The sequence below is a fragment of the Phoxinus phoxinus genome, assembly GCF_949152265.1.
Source record: "Phoxinus phoxinus genome assembly, chromosome: 21".
Classification (NCBI taxonomy): Eukaryota; Metazoa; Chordata; class Actinopteri; order Cypriniformes; family Leuciscidae; genus Phoxinus; species Phoxinus phoxinus.
In genome coordinates, this window is record NC_136896.1 from 26,024,960 (window position 1) to 26,040,721 (window position 15,762).

Sequence of the window (15,762 nt, forward strand, 5' to 3'; positions counted from 1 at the left end):
GTAAAAGTTCCCAACCCCAAAATGTAAAGAGACTATGCAAATAATATGAATAGCAAAGCTCAGATCATTTTGGAGAATTTCATGGGGAATTTTTGAGATTATATTGAGATGTCTGACTTTTATTACAGACTTAATGTGAACACAGTTTAAAAGCTCGTCTTTTTCTCAGGAGAACAATCTGAGAAGCATGAAGACTCCAATTGTTCTCCGTGTAATCCCATTGGTAGTAGCATTTGAGATCTTAAAGAGATATCATTTGTGTTTTTTTTCCCCTGTCATGTGGGTGGCTGTGCGCTCTTCACACTCTAATAAGATTACTCCCACGCCACGGCAGGTGCATATTCACCAATTTGAGCTCTCAAAATAGATGGCTGCCATTAAGACGGATGAGACCTCAGAGGCTAGATCGCATTGCCACCCAACTTCGTGATATTTTCTCTCTGTGTGGGAATCCTCGCTTTCCTCTGGAGTGAATTAAAGACAGAGGGCAGCAGAGCTCCTAAACCCGACTGCTCGGGATGTGTTCGGCACTGAGGAGTTTCTGATACTCTCCAGCCGTCTGAGGAGGATTTGCATGGCTTTACAACTCACGCGGTAAGACTTTCTGCGCTTCTTCAATCGCTGCGCAGTAGCGCGTCAAGGAAAGTTAGTGACACTTCGCGCGCAAAGCGACCCGATTTTTGGATTGTTATTCCGATGGTTGACAAGTCGTTGGATGAAGAGGTGAGTAGAAATAAGAGAGGGGGTTATTTCTCTGTGGGTCGGCTGCACTGAATCACATTTGGGGCTCGGGTTGCGTGTGATGTGAATAGAATCTCGGTTCTTGGCGCGTAACGGCGTCTGGACATGTTGTGAATTTCTCACAGGACGCGTTGACATGCTAGCAAATGCATTTAGAAGATTTATTGATGAAAACCGGCAAGTGGCTTTGATACAGTGACTGACACAGTTTCCTGACAAGAGGGATGTGTCTACAGGATTCCGGATTACCGTATGTTGCTCATCCTATTACGCCTCACATTCCCGCAATCTGTTGCCCCCGCGTTTAATTCATTTAACGAAAGTAAAAGAGAAATTGATCAGACTTATTCAAACATTGACCACAGTCTAAAACATAAGATCCGAACGCATGAAAAGTTTGACTTGCATCCAGTCATTTTACTATCGTAAACATATAACTACTATAGTTAATAGAGTTTGCCTATTGTTAAATCATAAAATTAATATCAGATCGCGTTTAAACAATATTCTCATTTTAATTTATTTTTATGACAATGGAGGCTATTTACTTATTCCAGTTGTACAGTTGTAACAATTGTAACTATGGCGTTTTGGTGATCATTCTAGATTTTTGTTAGGAATTATGTTGTTAGTGTTAATGAAAATGATCTGTCTACAGTAAAGAGGGTGAAAATGTGCAGTTTTAACCTTAGGGAGCTGTTTCAACCTGACTTGACCCTTGAAAAATGACTTCTGTATATGTAACCTACTGTAGTTTGGTTGATTTAGTCTTTAAAGAAACACTAGTTATTACCACATGAAGAGAACATTCAGAACATAATACATTTAAGTTGTTCCATAACTAGATCATGTCAGAATTATAATCGACCAGCATTCAATAGAGAAGAAACCAAAAAGATAATCTCAATAATGTCCAAATCTGATATACATATACAAACTCAAATATTTCTTATCAAATTCTCCCAAGATCAAACGATATGAGCTATGGCATCCATATTTGTTTTATTTTGTATTTACATCCAAAAGGAAATATATTTTTTTTAAAGAAAAACAAAGCTGAGTCTTGAAACCTATAACTGAGCGTCTTGTGAGCGCTATATATATATATATATATATATATATATATATATATATATATATATATATACATATACATATATATAACAACTTCTGAACAATATAATTTCTCTCTGGGGAATGTCCCCATCTCAGTGTTCCTCTAGATATGTCAGTGTGATCTGACACCAGTGATGAATTACAAAGTTAGACCACATAGAAGAAGGAGCTGATGTGGAACTGCAGGAACACTAAATGCCAAGTGAACACAATAAAGTGATGCTGGTCTTCTGATAACCTCTTCTGGAGCACGTATGGCGTCCACCCCTCCTTTCCTCATTAATTATTGACCCCCACCACATGTTCCTCAACTCCCGTGTTATTTGTGATGGTGTCTGTCTCTGTGCCGCAGGTTAGGTCAACAGCTTGTGAGTCACAGTGGGTCTATTACCATGACGCTGTGTTTGCCCCTTTTAAATATTTACAGAAGTAGACATGTGCTGGTGGGTTTTACAGTAAATTAAACACTACGTGTTTAATGAGGTAATCCAACCTTATCCCCATTTCCTCCAGTGACAAGAATATGTTAGGGATAATGTACATCCAGCTGGTACAGCACAAAATAAACCCAGAAAGAGTTATCAAGCCTCGTATCAACCTGAAGGGGTTTATTTTCTGTGATAGCTATTATCTGGATGTACATTTTCCTGCTTATTACACGGCTGCTCGCCACAAAAGTAAATAATCATACACTAAATATTGATTCGAGTTGAAATATTTTATTAGCTCAATAAACGCAAAGCTTCCATGAAGAAAAGCAGTTCTTAGCAAGCAGCTTTGAGCCTAGACAAATGAAGATTTTAAAATCTTCCTGTTTATTATATAGTGTACAAAGCAATGCTAGCAACAAGCTGAACACTCCAACAACATTACCATAGAGCTACTAATAATACTAAAGTCCTCCAATTTTATTTTCTTGTACATACAGTCAATAACTAAGGCACAAGATGGCACATTTTAGGAAAAATAAGGGAGAGAGAGAGAGATAGAGCGAGAGAGAGAGAGAGAGAGAGAGAGAGAGAGAGAGAGAGAGAGAGAGAGAGAGAGAGAGAGAGAGAGAGAGAGAGAGAGAGAGAGAGAGATAGAGAGAGAGATAGAGAGAGAGAGAGAGAGAGATTTCAGTGTGTTATACAAAAGACATGAAAGAAGTGCTGGTCCAAAATAAGAGATCAGAATCAAGCATTTTAGAAGGCAGTGTAATAAGGTAAATTTAATTCAGTGTATTTAACTCTTTCCCCGCCAGCTTTAAAAAAAAAAGTTGCTTACCAACGCCAGCATTTTTGATAATTTTTGCAAAAGTGGCCCCCAGACGATTTTGTTGTATGATTTTCGAACGAATGAATGTATGAATGAATGAATGAATGAATGAATGAATGAATGAATGAATGAATGAATGAATGAATTTATGAATGAATGAATGAAACAACAACAACAAAAAACACTTGAATGTGGGTGAGTTTCATAAAAAAAAATGTTTAGCAAAAAGCTGAGAAAATTGCATTTTTGTCAAAGACTACGTCTGGATCGGATTCAGAACGATGATCAAATCGGGTTGATAGAGTATATGTCCATCAACACTTCCAAAGCTTCACAGTCCTAAACCTCATCCTGCGTCAACATTTCATTTGATAACGTTTGGCAGTCTTTGATTTATATCCAGTTTAATGTTCATGATGACATTATTTTACATTATGCATCTATGCTCTCGCTTGTTCTGCTTCTTCGCATGTGTTTTGATCTTGAGATTCTCTCTCTTTCAGAAGATGTGTCATAGCTAGAGTTTTTCTTGACCGATTCAGATTTTTTTGTAAGTGTGACCTGCCGATACCGATTTTTGTCGATTCCAATTTTCTTTCAAATAACTATAATTCAATTGACATACACAAATAGAAAATGACCTTTCTTCAATGCAAACATTTTTTTTTATAAAGAGTATAATAAATATAGAATAAAGCGAGATATGCAATAAACACTGCTTTAAGTTTTTACTGGTGGGTATACAGTATATGCAGGTAAGAAATACTACAGAAATTTAATTAATCAAATGTACAATAGTCTTCATTGTAAAAATGTAATTCAGATTAATGCTTACAAGTAGATACCAAAGTTATTCAGTCAACAGCAGAGAGTAATTTTCTTTGTCTTTTGTTCTTTGATTAACATGACAGATAGCAGCAGAAAATTTAGACTCCTGTCACTTTAAGAGCTTATGCACGGATCCAATATACTGATACACAACTTGCGTTATAACTTGCGTAACTAACTGAATACTCACCAATACTGGCATTTTGACATAATTTTGTGTGCAATTGGCCGGTGTGCAATTTAAGTGCAGTAAGCTACTCAGTTTGGACTCACAAGCTGTTTGAGAGGCGGCTTTTGCGCACCACTTATAAAATCTTTAAGATATTAGGTTAAACTTATTTGGCTTGCTGTCCACTGAAGAGGGGCTCGATGAAGCAGCTTCAACTCGAGCTCTAATATACCCCCTCAGTGGCTAAATGTAGGATATGATAATTGAAGGGCAAGGTACCTAAGATGAAGGAGGGATACTGGAACAGCTGATGCTAGAGAGAGGTAAGCGGCTGCTTATATACCCAGGCTGTTGATTGAAAGATTAGATTGGCTCACTCCTCCCTAACTTACGTTTAGGAACTTCATATAGTTACCGGGCCGGACCAATCATGTGGAAAATCGTCCGATTACACTCCCTGGCCAGTGGATAGGTGCATCTCTAGTCATAGTGCCTTCCACCATGTAACAGTGAAAACACGGAAAGACGGAAAATTCCGTCAATGGCAGGGAAGGGTTGTCTCACAAATTACAGAAAATTCCATCAATGGCGGTGAAAGAGTTAATGAGCTAATCCAAACCTATCCTAATTTCCTCCACTGACAAGAATATTACTGCATAATTTCCTCACAATACAGCATCAGTTCTTAGTGCACATATTCACACTGGCTATTTTGAAATTGCCAATTTGGCCAAAAGCCAAGCATCCATCGCTTTTTAGCTACAGCGTGCCCTACATGCTTGTGATTCTGCATATCTCAGTGTACCCTCCCCAACCGCCGCGCTTTGCGTGGGTTGATTCATTGCTAGGCTGCCCATCATTGTTTCTCTGTCTCTGGCTGTCTCATTAAAGACATTGGCTAATAGGATTTATCCTGCTCTGAGGCAACCATACTAAATGCTCATTTAGCTGGAGAACCTTCATCAAATGGGGCCTCTGTAATCAGACACTCAGGGACGTTCGTCCCTCCAATTCAACTCTGCCACCTGGTCTAAACACTGGCTGGAGGAGGCGGCGGCACCGCGGAGGGCTTGTGGGATACAGTGAGCCTGTCATTAGAAAGAAATGACCCGTCTGGGGTTGGCAAAACCTGGAAGGGGAAAAAGTGAGAGGGTTATGACCCTCTGATGGAGGTCGACCTCTGACAGAACCCTCAGTGGCTTTTACATTTGCTCTTGGGCTGAATTTTGTCAATGCTTGAGGACCACATGTCTTTCTCCAGACTAAATACTTTCCAGCTTGTAGAAGTTCAGTGGGTTTTATGTCAGATTTGAGCTTGATATTTATAGATTCTTTTCATTTCTGTGCTACCCTTGCAGGTCACAAGCTCAAAATAAATCTCCCATGTTGTTTACATGCATTCCAAGAGATAGTTCACCCCAAAATGACAACTCTGTCATTATTTACTCACTTTCAAGGGGTAATTCACCCCCCCCCCCAAAAAAAGAAAAAAAAAGAAAAGAAAAATCCTGTCATTAGTTTCTCACCTTCATGTTCTTCCAAACTCATAAGATTTTTCTTCATCTTTGAAACACAAATGAACACATATCAACACACAGACATAGAGCTCATCAAATACAGTCAACTGAAGCTCAACCTTGCTTGCTTGTCAAGCTAGAATATTTGAGCTTCTGTTGATCTGCTGATGTGCTCAATGAATGTTCACTGATCATTGTTTACATTTGAATAGAAGCCTAAATTAGATCTGTTCATATGTGTTTGTGCCTATTCAGGCGACATTGCAGTCGGATTAAACCGCTCGATTCATACGTGTCTTTTAGGATCTCTTATTGAATCGTGAACGTTTTGGTGGAATGGACTTTGAATGGAGGGCTTGAAATCTATCAGGTTTCATTTAAAATATCTTTATTTGTGTTTCAAAGATGAATCAACAGACTTATGTTTTTGGATCATCGCGGTGAGTAACTAATGACTGAATTTTCATTTTGGTGAATTTCTTTCATGGCGTTCCAAACTGGTGCTGTAACCTGTATTTTACTGTTATTCTAGTTAATGCAACTAGAAGTTAACAAATGGAACCATATTGTAGTGTGTTACCAAAACTCTTACCATGAAAATATTATTGTCATTCTGCATTTCAAAATGGCATACACACGTGGAGCCAATGGTGCTTTGCATCAATGACAGCATGAGAGTAAGTAAATAATAATGACAGATTTTTGAATTTTTAAGTGAAATATTGCTTTAATTTACTGATAATGTGCTCGGATGCATCTTTAAATCCGTTGCATGCATTATTACACAGTTGTTTGTCTGGGTTACATCCAAATATAATAAGTCATAAACCCATGCGCATGTTTTTTTTTTTTTTGCTGAAAAGGATGTACAAATTAAAGTCTGTCTTTCTCTCCATGCGCACTGATATAATGAATCAGCATGATTGATTATGGTCTTTTGTAGGAATGGTTAATAATGTCTCTCTTAGATAAGCAGTAACTACATCAGTTATCAGTAAAAAAAACAAAAAAAAAAACGGATGAGATTGGAGATTACACGCCTCCATTAGTTTACCAAGATGTGTTTTCCCAATGTTTATTATGCGGGGAATTTAGATTTGCATTAGTGACCTGTTTAGTTTGCTTAATACTGTTATGGAAAAGGAGTCCGTTTGAAGCCAATTTCATAATTTTCCCATTTCATCCTTCATTTTAGCATGCTGAACTGAAACATCTGTGGAAATTACCTTATGAATACTTTCAGGAACAGAATGAAGCGAGGAAAGAATCAATTCAGCTTGTGTTTGAGGGACACACACTGGTGCACATACCCTGCTTATTTTACACTATTGATCACAGAAGGGAAAAAAGTCAATCATTTGACCATAAACGTTCTTTTGTGGCAAACTCAATTCATTTGATTCCTTTTTTTTTTAACCCACATTACAATTGCTCATCTCAGAGCCAGTAACTCGTAGGTTCTTGTGTTTTTGAATGACAGGAAATAGTCACCAAATGTGTATAAACCCCGTTAATAATTTATCCTCATTCATATATAGGCTAAACAGTTTTACTTCAAAGAGGATGTCAGCGCAAGAAGCGTCACTCGTCACAAGGCAAATAGACATTAGTGAGAATAAGTCATGAGCCAGAGGAAAGACTTATTTTTGTTCATTTGCCGTGGCAGATGACGTCCCTCTCTCTAAGAATACACACTGCCTGATTACCTCACACCAGAGATAATGAAAGATGATTGATTTCAGCCACTCTCCTAATGGACAGTAAAACACCCTTGGCAAGATCAGGCCTTTCAGGAACTGTTCATCCAAAAATTAATTATTTTAAAAGTCTGAAAGTCATGGTCACTGTGAACATGTGAAAAAGAGCTGCGTGAATATTATTCAGAACGTTTTCATGTTAAAAATAACAGAAGACAAGATTGTGTGTGTGTATGTGTGTGTGTGTGTGTGTGTGTGTTTGTTTGTTTGTTTTGACAAATAATTTTGTCAGATAAATGCCTTAACCAAGTTTAGTGTTGTACTTCCCTCATATTTAGAATATTTAAAAACTTTTTTTTTCTTTCACACATTTAGTTTCAATCAAACTTCCCCAAATAAAAAAATATTCCCTTCAGACATCACATTTGGCCACTACTATATTGGTCAAAAGTTTGGAACAATTAAGATTATATATTTCATATTTTTGAAAGAAGTCTCATGCTCACACCAAGGCTGCATTTACCTGATAAAAAAAATACAGTGAAAACAGTAATATTGTGAAATATTATTAAAATTACAATTTCTTTTCTATCTGAATATATTATAAAATGTAATTTATTCCTCTCATGGCAAAGCTGAATTTTCAGCAGCCGTTACGGTAGTCTTCAGTGTCATATGATCCTTAAAAATCATTCTGATATGCTGACTTGGTGCTCAAGAAACATTTCCAATTATTATCAATGTTAAAAAAAAGGTTCAAAAGGTGAGATTTAATAAACCAACAACAGCAACAACAACAACAAAAACATTTTATTCAGCAAGGATGTGTTTAATGTTACAAAGATATATTTTTCTTTATGAACTGTCCATTGTATACATGTAACTAAGCAAAGCTATCTAGCGTTGTCAACAGTGGTTGAACAGTATGCTAATTATTTCCTCATGGCAGAATAAATCACTGCCTCCTGCAGTTCCATCACACTGCATTTCGCCCCTGCCTCATTATGTCCTGACCGTTGTTTTCTAGCCGGCGTGTGGCTGAAGTAATGGTGTACTGTTCCACAGTCAGTGAAACAGAGAGGAGTGTAATGGATTACCTATGTTGACAAGTTCAGTGTGGCCCATTACCTTACTGATCTCTGTCAGAATCCCAGCCCACTCAGTTCAGCATTGAGACGGGCTGATTTTAGCATTACACACAGTTCTTTACTGAAAGTGTTTACACGCTTTGTCTTGCTTGTTGCTAGGAATTAAAAAAATTGGATCCATCCATCCATCCATCTATCCACCCACTTGTTCAATTGTCACAACTGTTTGCTGGAACATCTGAACTCTATTGCATGTCTGCAAAACGTAGTAACTCGCACAGAACATTACATTTATGCTTCAAAACTTATTGTGTCAGTAAAGTAGAATGCCACTTTTGTTTAGCTGAATGCTCTTATGGATCACACTGAGCGTTTTAGATCCAGATCCAGACAGTAGGTACAATTTGACTGAAAGGTCAATACTGCAGTACACAAGAAGAAACTGGACATTTATAGAGTACATTTATTTTTTTTGCAAAAAAATTGTAAATGGAAAATTCTTATTTGCTTGTTCATTTAAACACACCCTATTACGTCTTTCTCCAACATACATCTTCTTTCATATCGTCATATTGCTCTTGATTGGTTGATTGATACGATTGTGTTTCCTGTTTCATTACAACAACAGGCCATTTGCCAATTTAGCAAACATTCCATGTCATAACTATGTATGGGATATAGCATGTCTAACAGATTTTGTGACCTGAATGGACCATTTTGACAATTTTCGATGAAAGAATGTTTAGAGGTTGTGAAGAGTTGGACAGTTTTAATGAGAAATAACAAATAACTCACAAGTAAGTCATTGTGCAATTATTGTACTGAAATTTGCTCACATGTGCAAAATCAATGAGAAATTCAAATCTGATGTGAACAAGAAACACATCACATTCAGAGATCTTTGAAATTATTGTTTGAGAATTGAGCCAAAGCGATTGAGGACAACTGTGAATAAAGTTTGCCTGGTGGCAACTGGTGGCACTCATGTGCACTCATCTCATAAATGCAAGGATTCTGACGTGATTGGAAGGCAGCATATGTTCAGCCCCTCTTTGTGAAATTGTGTCTCTGATAAGCTTTTACACAGTCAAGCAGGTGTTGTCTCAGTTACTCTGAAAGATTAGGGTTGAACTAGAGAGCGCTGTTCTAGACCATTAGCTTATTGGAGGCTCACAGTCTTATTGCACACAAAAGCCTGCACTCAGTTTCATCAAATTTCTCGAAACCAAACAAAAAACAGAAATTTCGAAGGAAACGCATTTCTAGAACTCGCCCCTTGACATATTGTGTCTGCCGTCAATTCGTTGCATTCTCACAGCGTAGCGCTGAAGCATCTCTCATTGATTGTCCTGAGGAAGACCTTTGTATTGAGGAACACAAGGGAGAGATATGCTGCTTCCGACCTGACAACAGAGGATGAAATTACATTCATGTCTCCAAAGACTCTTTCAGTTTGAAAGAACAAAGACCATTCATAATGATAGTCAGGGAGCATGGCAGTGCAATGATCGACTCCGGTGTTGAGGGTTTTGATGTAGTACAATTCGAAAGGCTTGAAAGTCTCCCCTTCTCTCTCTCTCTGTATGGTTGTCTCTTTTTCTCTCTGCATTGGATCTTTCAGTCAAGTATCTTTGGATTTGCTGTTTTGATTTGATGTCTGGATCACAACAAGTTATATTTTTGTTGCTATTACTTTTTCAAAATAGCCCCTGTACGTTTTGCAAAGCCATGTCCTGATACCCGAAAGGAATCTGTCTAGATTGTATTACAGATGCCAAGCTTGTACTCAGCTGATGTGCATTCAGCTCATGTCAGTAGTTTATATTTGCAAATGAACTTATTTCCATTCATGCTGTATATCTGTCAATGACGTCTAATGATTTATTTTATGTCACTGATTCTGAGTACTGGGACAAAAATAGGGCACAGAAAGAAAAATTGCAATTATGTTTTTGGCAACCAAGTTCATTTTTTCCCCCTTGCTTATTAGCAGACCCATATATGGAAGCTTGTTTCCGACACAGAATGAAGAAGAGAAACTAAAAAAGTTTTTTATCTCTCAAATCTGACTTTTTTTCCATCACCGAGTTTACATTCTGACTTTATAACACGCAAACGCAATTGCTACTTTATATCACACAATTCTGACTTTATAACACAATTGCGACTTTATATCACGCAATTCTGAGAAATAAAGTCAGAATTGCGAGATGTACATTTGCGATTGTGAGATAAAATTATTCAAATTATCTTTTAAAATGTTTTATTCTGTGGCGGAAACAAGCTTCCATACCCATATTATATACCTGCAGAACTCATTTGTAATGCTCTACACATGTTTCTTTATTAAATATGTATTATTTTTATTAGATATTAAATAGCTATTAAAGTTTAAATATTTATAAAATATTTAATAACACACAAAATCACACAAGGTTAAAGGTTGGGCACAATCATGATGTCAACACTGCCATCCAAACTTTTAAAAAGCTTTTTAGATAATTTTTTTTTCAAGGGAAAAACGTTTATATATGTCATGTTGGTGATCGAAGATGCGATTTTAAGGGATACAGTTTTGAATACCGGGGGATTTTAAGTTAAGCTTAAAAATCACAAGGGGGTTAATACTGAAGTATGTTGTATAATAGAATAAAACGTGAAAATATCTTGAGCTTGTGTTAACCACAGATCTTATTTCAGGCATTGAACCAAAACCCTTTAAACAAAACCCATTGACTTCAGTATGATAGAACAGGAGGTTCTAAACTCATTTACAGGTTTTGGCCTAAAAGCATTCGTCATCCCTACACCACTTTGTTGGAATGACAGGAAGAGGAGCTTACTGATTTATAGTAAAAAAAAAAAAAAAATCAATCCTAAATACTCTATATTATGTTTTTTACAAAGAGCAATAACACAGCTGTGAAACTTTGTAAAACAGGGGGATACAATAATAAAAAAAACACATTTCCTTTTGATAAAACAAAGACATACTAAAGTGAAAGTGTAAACTTGTTTAGAACATTGTCAAAATGGAAGTGATATTTTCAAAAGTAATGATCTCAAATTAGGGCACCATTTTGTCCCATGTCTCAATATCAGTATTGTTGAGCACTGTTGTCATTCATTAAAGCCTTATCTAAATAATGACTATTGATCTGTTTGCATTATCTAAATTCTTTCAGATGTTACAGACTTGTATCATTGTAAGAATCACTTCTGACTTCTGATATAGTATAAATAAATTGACTTCGGACCAAAGCTTATCTTTCCCTTGCATCCAGACCTGTCAAGGCAGGTTGGTTTTTGAGTCTTTTCCAGGAAGGAGTTGTTTGACCCCTTAGACATGTTGCAGACTTCAAAGCTGCACTTTGCTGTGGATTGTTATATCTCTCACATGGAGAACACTATCTATCTCTCTGCTCACTTCAAAGGAAAAGGTTATATGTGCAGCAAATGCGTCCTGCCCGCTGTCATTACAGAGGATTTCAGTTTGATGCAACATCCCCAAAGCCAAACTCTCTATTATTTTTATGATGTAAAATGACTCGAGTAATTATGGTGGGGAAATTGACTCAGCCTGCTTCATTGTCTGTTTTGATGCCAGAATTAATTAGAACGTTCTTTGAGTAAACTTCAAAGTCTTGGGATTGCTTTTTATGGGAAATGGTAAATAATTTTTTCAAAGAGATGAAAATCAAACGGTCACTTGGCATCCGAATCCCCCTGAGGTCTGTTATGAAATGCACCGTATTTAAAGGATACCAATTATACGACTTATGACTCATGCATCTTAAATGGTGCGCCATTATGCAACTCATGTATGCGAAAGAAGCACTCCAGCCATAGAGGAGATCGTAATCTGTCTCTTTATGTTGGCAGGTGAGCATGCTGTAATACATGAAGATGCGCCAGAGGTCGTGGCTCTATAAGTGGTTGGGAATAGGCATTGGCGTTCTTCTGCTCACTGCTGCTAGCTATTCTCAAGATTCAGAAGGTAAGTTCTTCATTGTGAAGTTTCCTCAAATTCTTGCATCTCCAGTATTCCTGCTTCTGAGCAATTTAATTTAGATGATGATATCTGTGTTTTCCAAAACTCATAAGTTCTGTTTCATAAGCTGGCGAGCTGCCCACATACACAGGCACACTCCTGATGTTCTGAAACGTAGGCAGCGTGATTATGCTGTCTTGTGAGATAACCAATCTTATAACCAAACTTCGAAAAGAAGAAGAAAATCAAAGAATGCTTCGCTTCAAGCTCAGTCAAAAAAAATATCTAAGATGGCATACAATGTGAGAGAAATGAGATCACATGGCAGCATCTCAATGCATTTAGGTATGTAGACATGGTCAAGACGATCTGCTGAAGTTCAAACTGAGCATCAGAATGAGGAAGACATGTGATTTAAGTGACTTTGAATGTGGCGTGGTTGTTGGTGCCAGACGGGCTAGTTTGAGTATTTCAGAAACTACTGATCTACTCGGATTGTCATGAAACAACCATCTTTAGGGTTCACAGAGAATGGTCAGAAAAAGAGAAAATATCCAGTGAGCGGCAGTTCTGTGGGCAAAAATGCCTTGTTAATAGGAGGAGAATCAGAGGAGAGGTTAGAGGAGAATGGCCAGACTGGTTCGAGCTGATAGAAAGGCAACAGTAACTCAAATAACCACTTTTTAACCAAGATCTGCAGAAGAGCATCTCTGAACGCACAACACTTCGAACCCTGAAGCAGATGGACTACAGCAGCAGAAGACCACCGGTGCCAGGAAACTGAGGCTACAATTCACACAGGCTCACCAAAATTGGGCAATTGCAGATTGGAAAAACTTGCCTGGTCTGATGAGTCTCAGTTTCCGCTGTGACATTCAGATGGTAGGGTCAGAATTTGGCGTAGACAACATAAATGCATGAATCCATCCTCCCTTGTATCAACGGTTCAGGCTGCTGCTGGTGGTGTAATGGTGTGTGAGATATTTTCTTGGCACACTTGGTAACAATTGAGCATCATTTAAATGCTACAGCCTACCTGAGTATTGTTGCTGACCATATCCATCCCTTTATGTCTACTGTGCACCCATCTTCTGATGGCTACTTCTAGCAGAATAACGCATCATGTCACAAAACTTTTCACAAAACTTGTTTCTTGAAAATGTCAATGAGTTTACTATACTCAAATGGCCTCCACAGTCACCAGATCTCAATTCAGCAGAGCACCTTTGGATGTAGTGGAACATGAGATGCACATCATGGATGTGTAGCAGCAACTGTGTGATGCTATCATTTCAATCAATATGGACCAAAATCTCTGAGGAATGTTTCCAGCACCTTGTTGAATCTATGCCATTAAGAATTAAGGCAGTTCTGAATGCAAAAGGGGGTCCAACCTGTTACTAGCAAGCTGTACCCAATAAAGTGGCCAGTGAGTGTATAATATGTACGTAATGAATAATATATATATTTTTTAATGATGGATTTTCATATTTCAGGATTGGCACAATGGTAAAATCGATCCAGAAATTACACTTGAAAAGGTGCAATATGATGAAATTATGGTAAAAGATTCCAGTTTTAATGTGACCTTCATGTGACAAAATAAGTAAACAAATAAATAAATAAAAACCATGAGAAATAAAAGTGCTCAAAATGTAATAAACATGATTTTATATTCACATATATTCACTGATACAATGTTACACAGTTTGTTTTTCGCATAGTCACGGTTTCATATGCATTGCTAGTAGAAAACTTTCGCCTCTGCAGAAACCATAATGACTTGGCATGACAGTAAGATAGATGCTAATTTCATGCAGATTGTGATGTAGAAAATTTGCACAATGCATCTCCAGCTTGTCTAAACGCAACTAGATTTTCTTCTCACGCGCACTAAGCATAATGTCACATTGATATGAAATCAGAGGAACTCTGTTGATCTGATTTCTCCTGAACACACTCTATATGTTATTGTTGGAGACAATTATATATGTTTTGTTTTACCTAGAGTATTAACTAAATGGTTAACCCAAAAATATATATTTTCCCATTTATTTAACACAAAAGTTTCTCACATAGCTCTATTCAATAGTAGTTTATAGTTACCATTAGCCATTAAGACCCAAAAATGACAGACATACACACAAGTAGTATAATAATGTGTGAGTTATATTCAAGTTTTCTGAAATCATAAACAGCTTTGTATGAGAATTTTGGTCATTTTTCATTGATGGCTGCAACCTCCATTAAACTTTCAGTTCTGTAATAGCTGAATGCTAAATGAACTCCCATATAAACAGTTCGATCTAGTTCAAACTGAAAGTAACTATAAGGTAAATAGTCTGACTTCTCCCTTGGTGGTTTTAGAAGCTGTATGATTTTTGAAATCTTAATGCTACACCAAGCAGTGACATTCTGGAGAATTATGGGTTGCCAACTTTATGGCAACAGGGGTTATTTTTCTGTTCCAGGATGACATTTTCCTCTTTGCACAAAGTCCATATAGAAATGATTTACTCTTTGTCCTCACATATATGATTGAAAAGCCTAACTAGAACTGGAATTGTCCATATAGTGTTTCACCAAGCCACACATTTAACCTACAGTACGTCTGTCTGGGTTGAAGACTTAATTTGCATTTGACCTCCAGGTTTAATGAAGATAAAGTATATTCTAGACGGAACATTGATTTATTGGCTCCACCTTTTTCCAGTGTGGAAACTTTTGTAAATTGATTTTTTAAAAGAAACCGTAGAGATATGAACATGTTAGCATGATTTATTGAGTTTGACCTTAATGCTCATGAGTGCTCTCACCTTCTTCCAATGTTATCGATTCCAATCTTTCTCTTATTGTCAGTCTGCATATAATACCTATACATTTTCAGATGCTGAATCACTCAAATTAGCCTTAAAGTTCACTTAATGTTCTGCAGTTATTATGTCTTGCATGCATATTAACACACAGGGCTTGTTAGTACCGCCAACCTGCCAAATGCATGTGTATTTCAGCAGTGGTGTGTAACGCAGCCTCTCCTTTTATATATAATATATACACTTTACAATTGTAGTCTTTTAAAAAGGCATCTGAAATAATAAACTAAGTGCAATGTAGTGTTTTATGATACATATCAATACTTAAATATCTAAAACGCTTCCAATACTTATTTTTTTCCGTAGAACAGATACACCATACCAGCTGCTCTTTCTCGCTCTCATCTCTCTGACAGCGAGTTGCACACAAACCCGCCTCCTCTCATTAATTCATTTCATTTCCTCCCGTTAAATTTTGTTGGTGTTGCATGGCTTGAATTTCGGCCTGGGATTGCACGTATTGCACATAATTTTATTCATTCCCG

General features: G+C 37.2%; 1 protein-coding gene across 5 annotated transcripts in view; it reads left to right on the forward strand.

Annotated features, from left to right (window-relative positions):
- Window positions 1-597: 597 nt before the first annotated feature.
- pcdh15b (protocadherin-related 15b) overlaps window positions 598-15,762 on the forward strand; it is a 191,608-nt gene continuing 176,443 nt past the window's right edge. For all 5 annotated transcript variants that reach the window (XM_079596487.1, XM_079596484.1, XM_079596488.1 and 2 more), the window contains exons 1-2: window positions 598-723; window positions 12,296-12,410. In XM_079596487.1, the coding sequence (XP_079452613.1) occupies window positions 12,314-12,410 (97 nt within the window). In that variant the 5' untranslated portion in view covers window positions 598-723; window positions 12,296-12,313. The remainder of the gene's footprint in view (window positions 724-12,295; window positions 12,411-15,762) is intronic.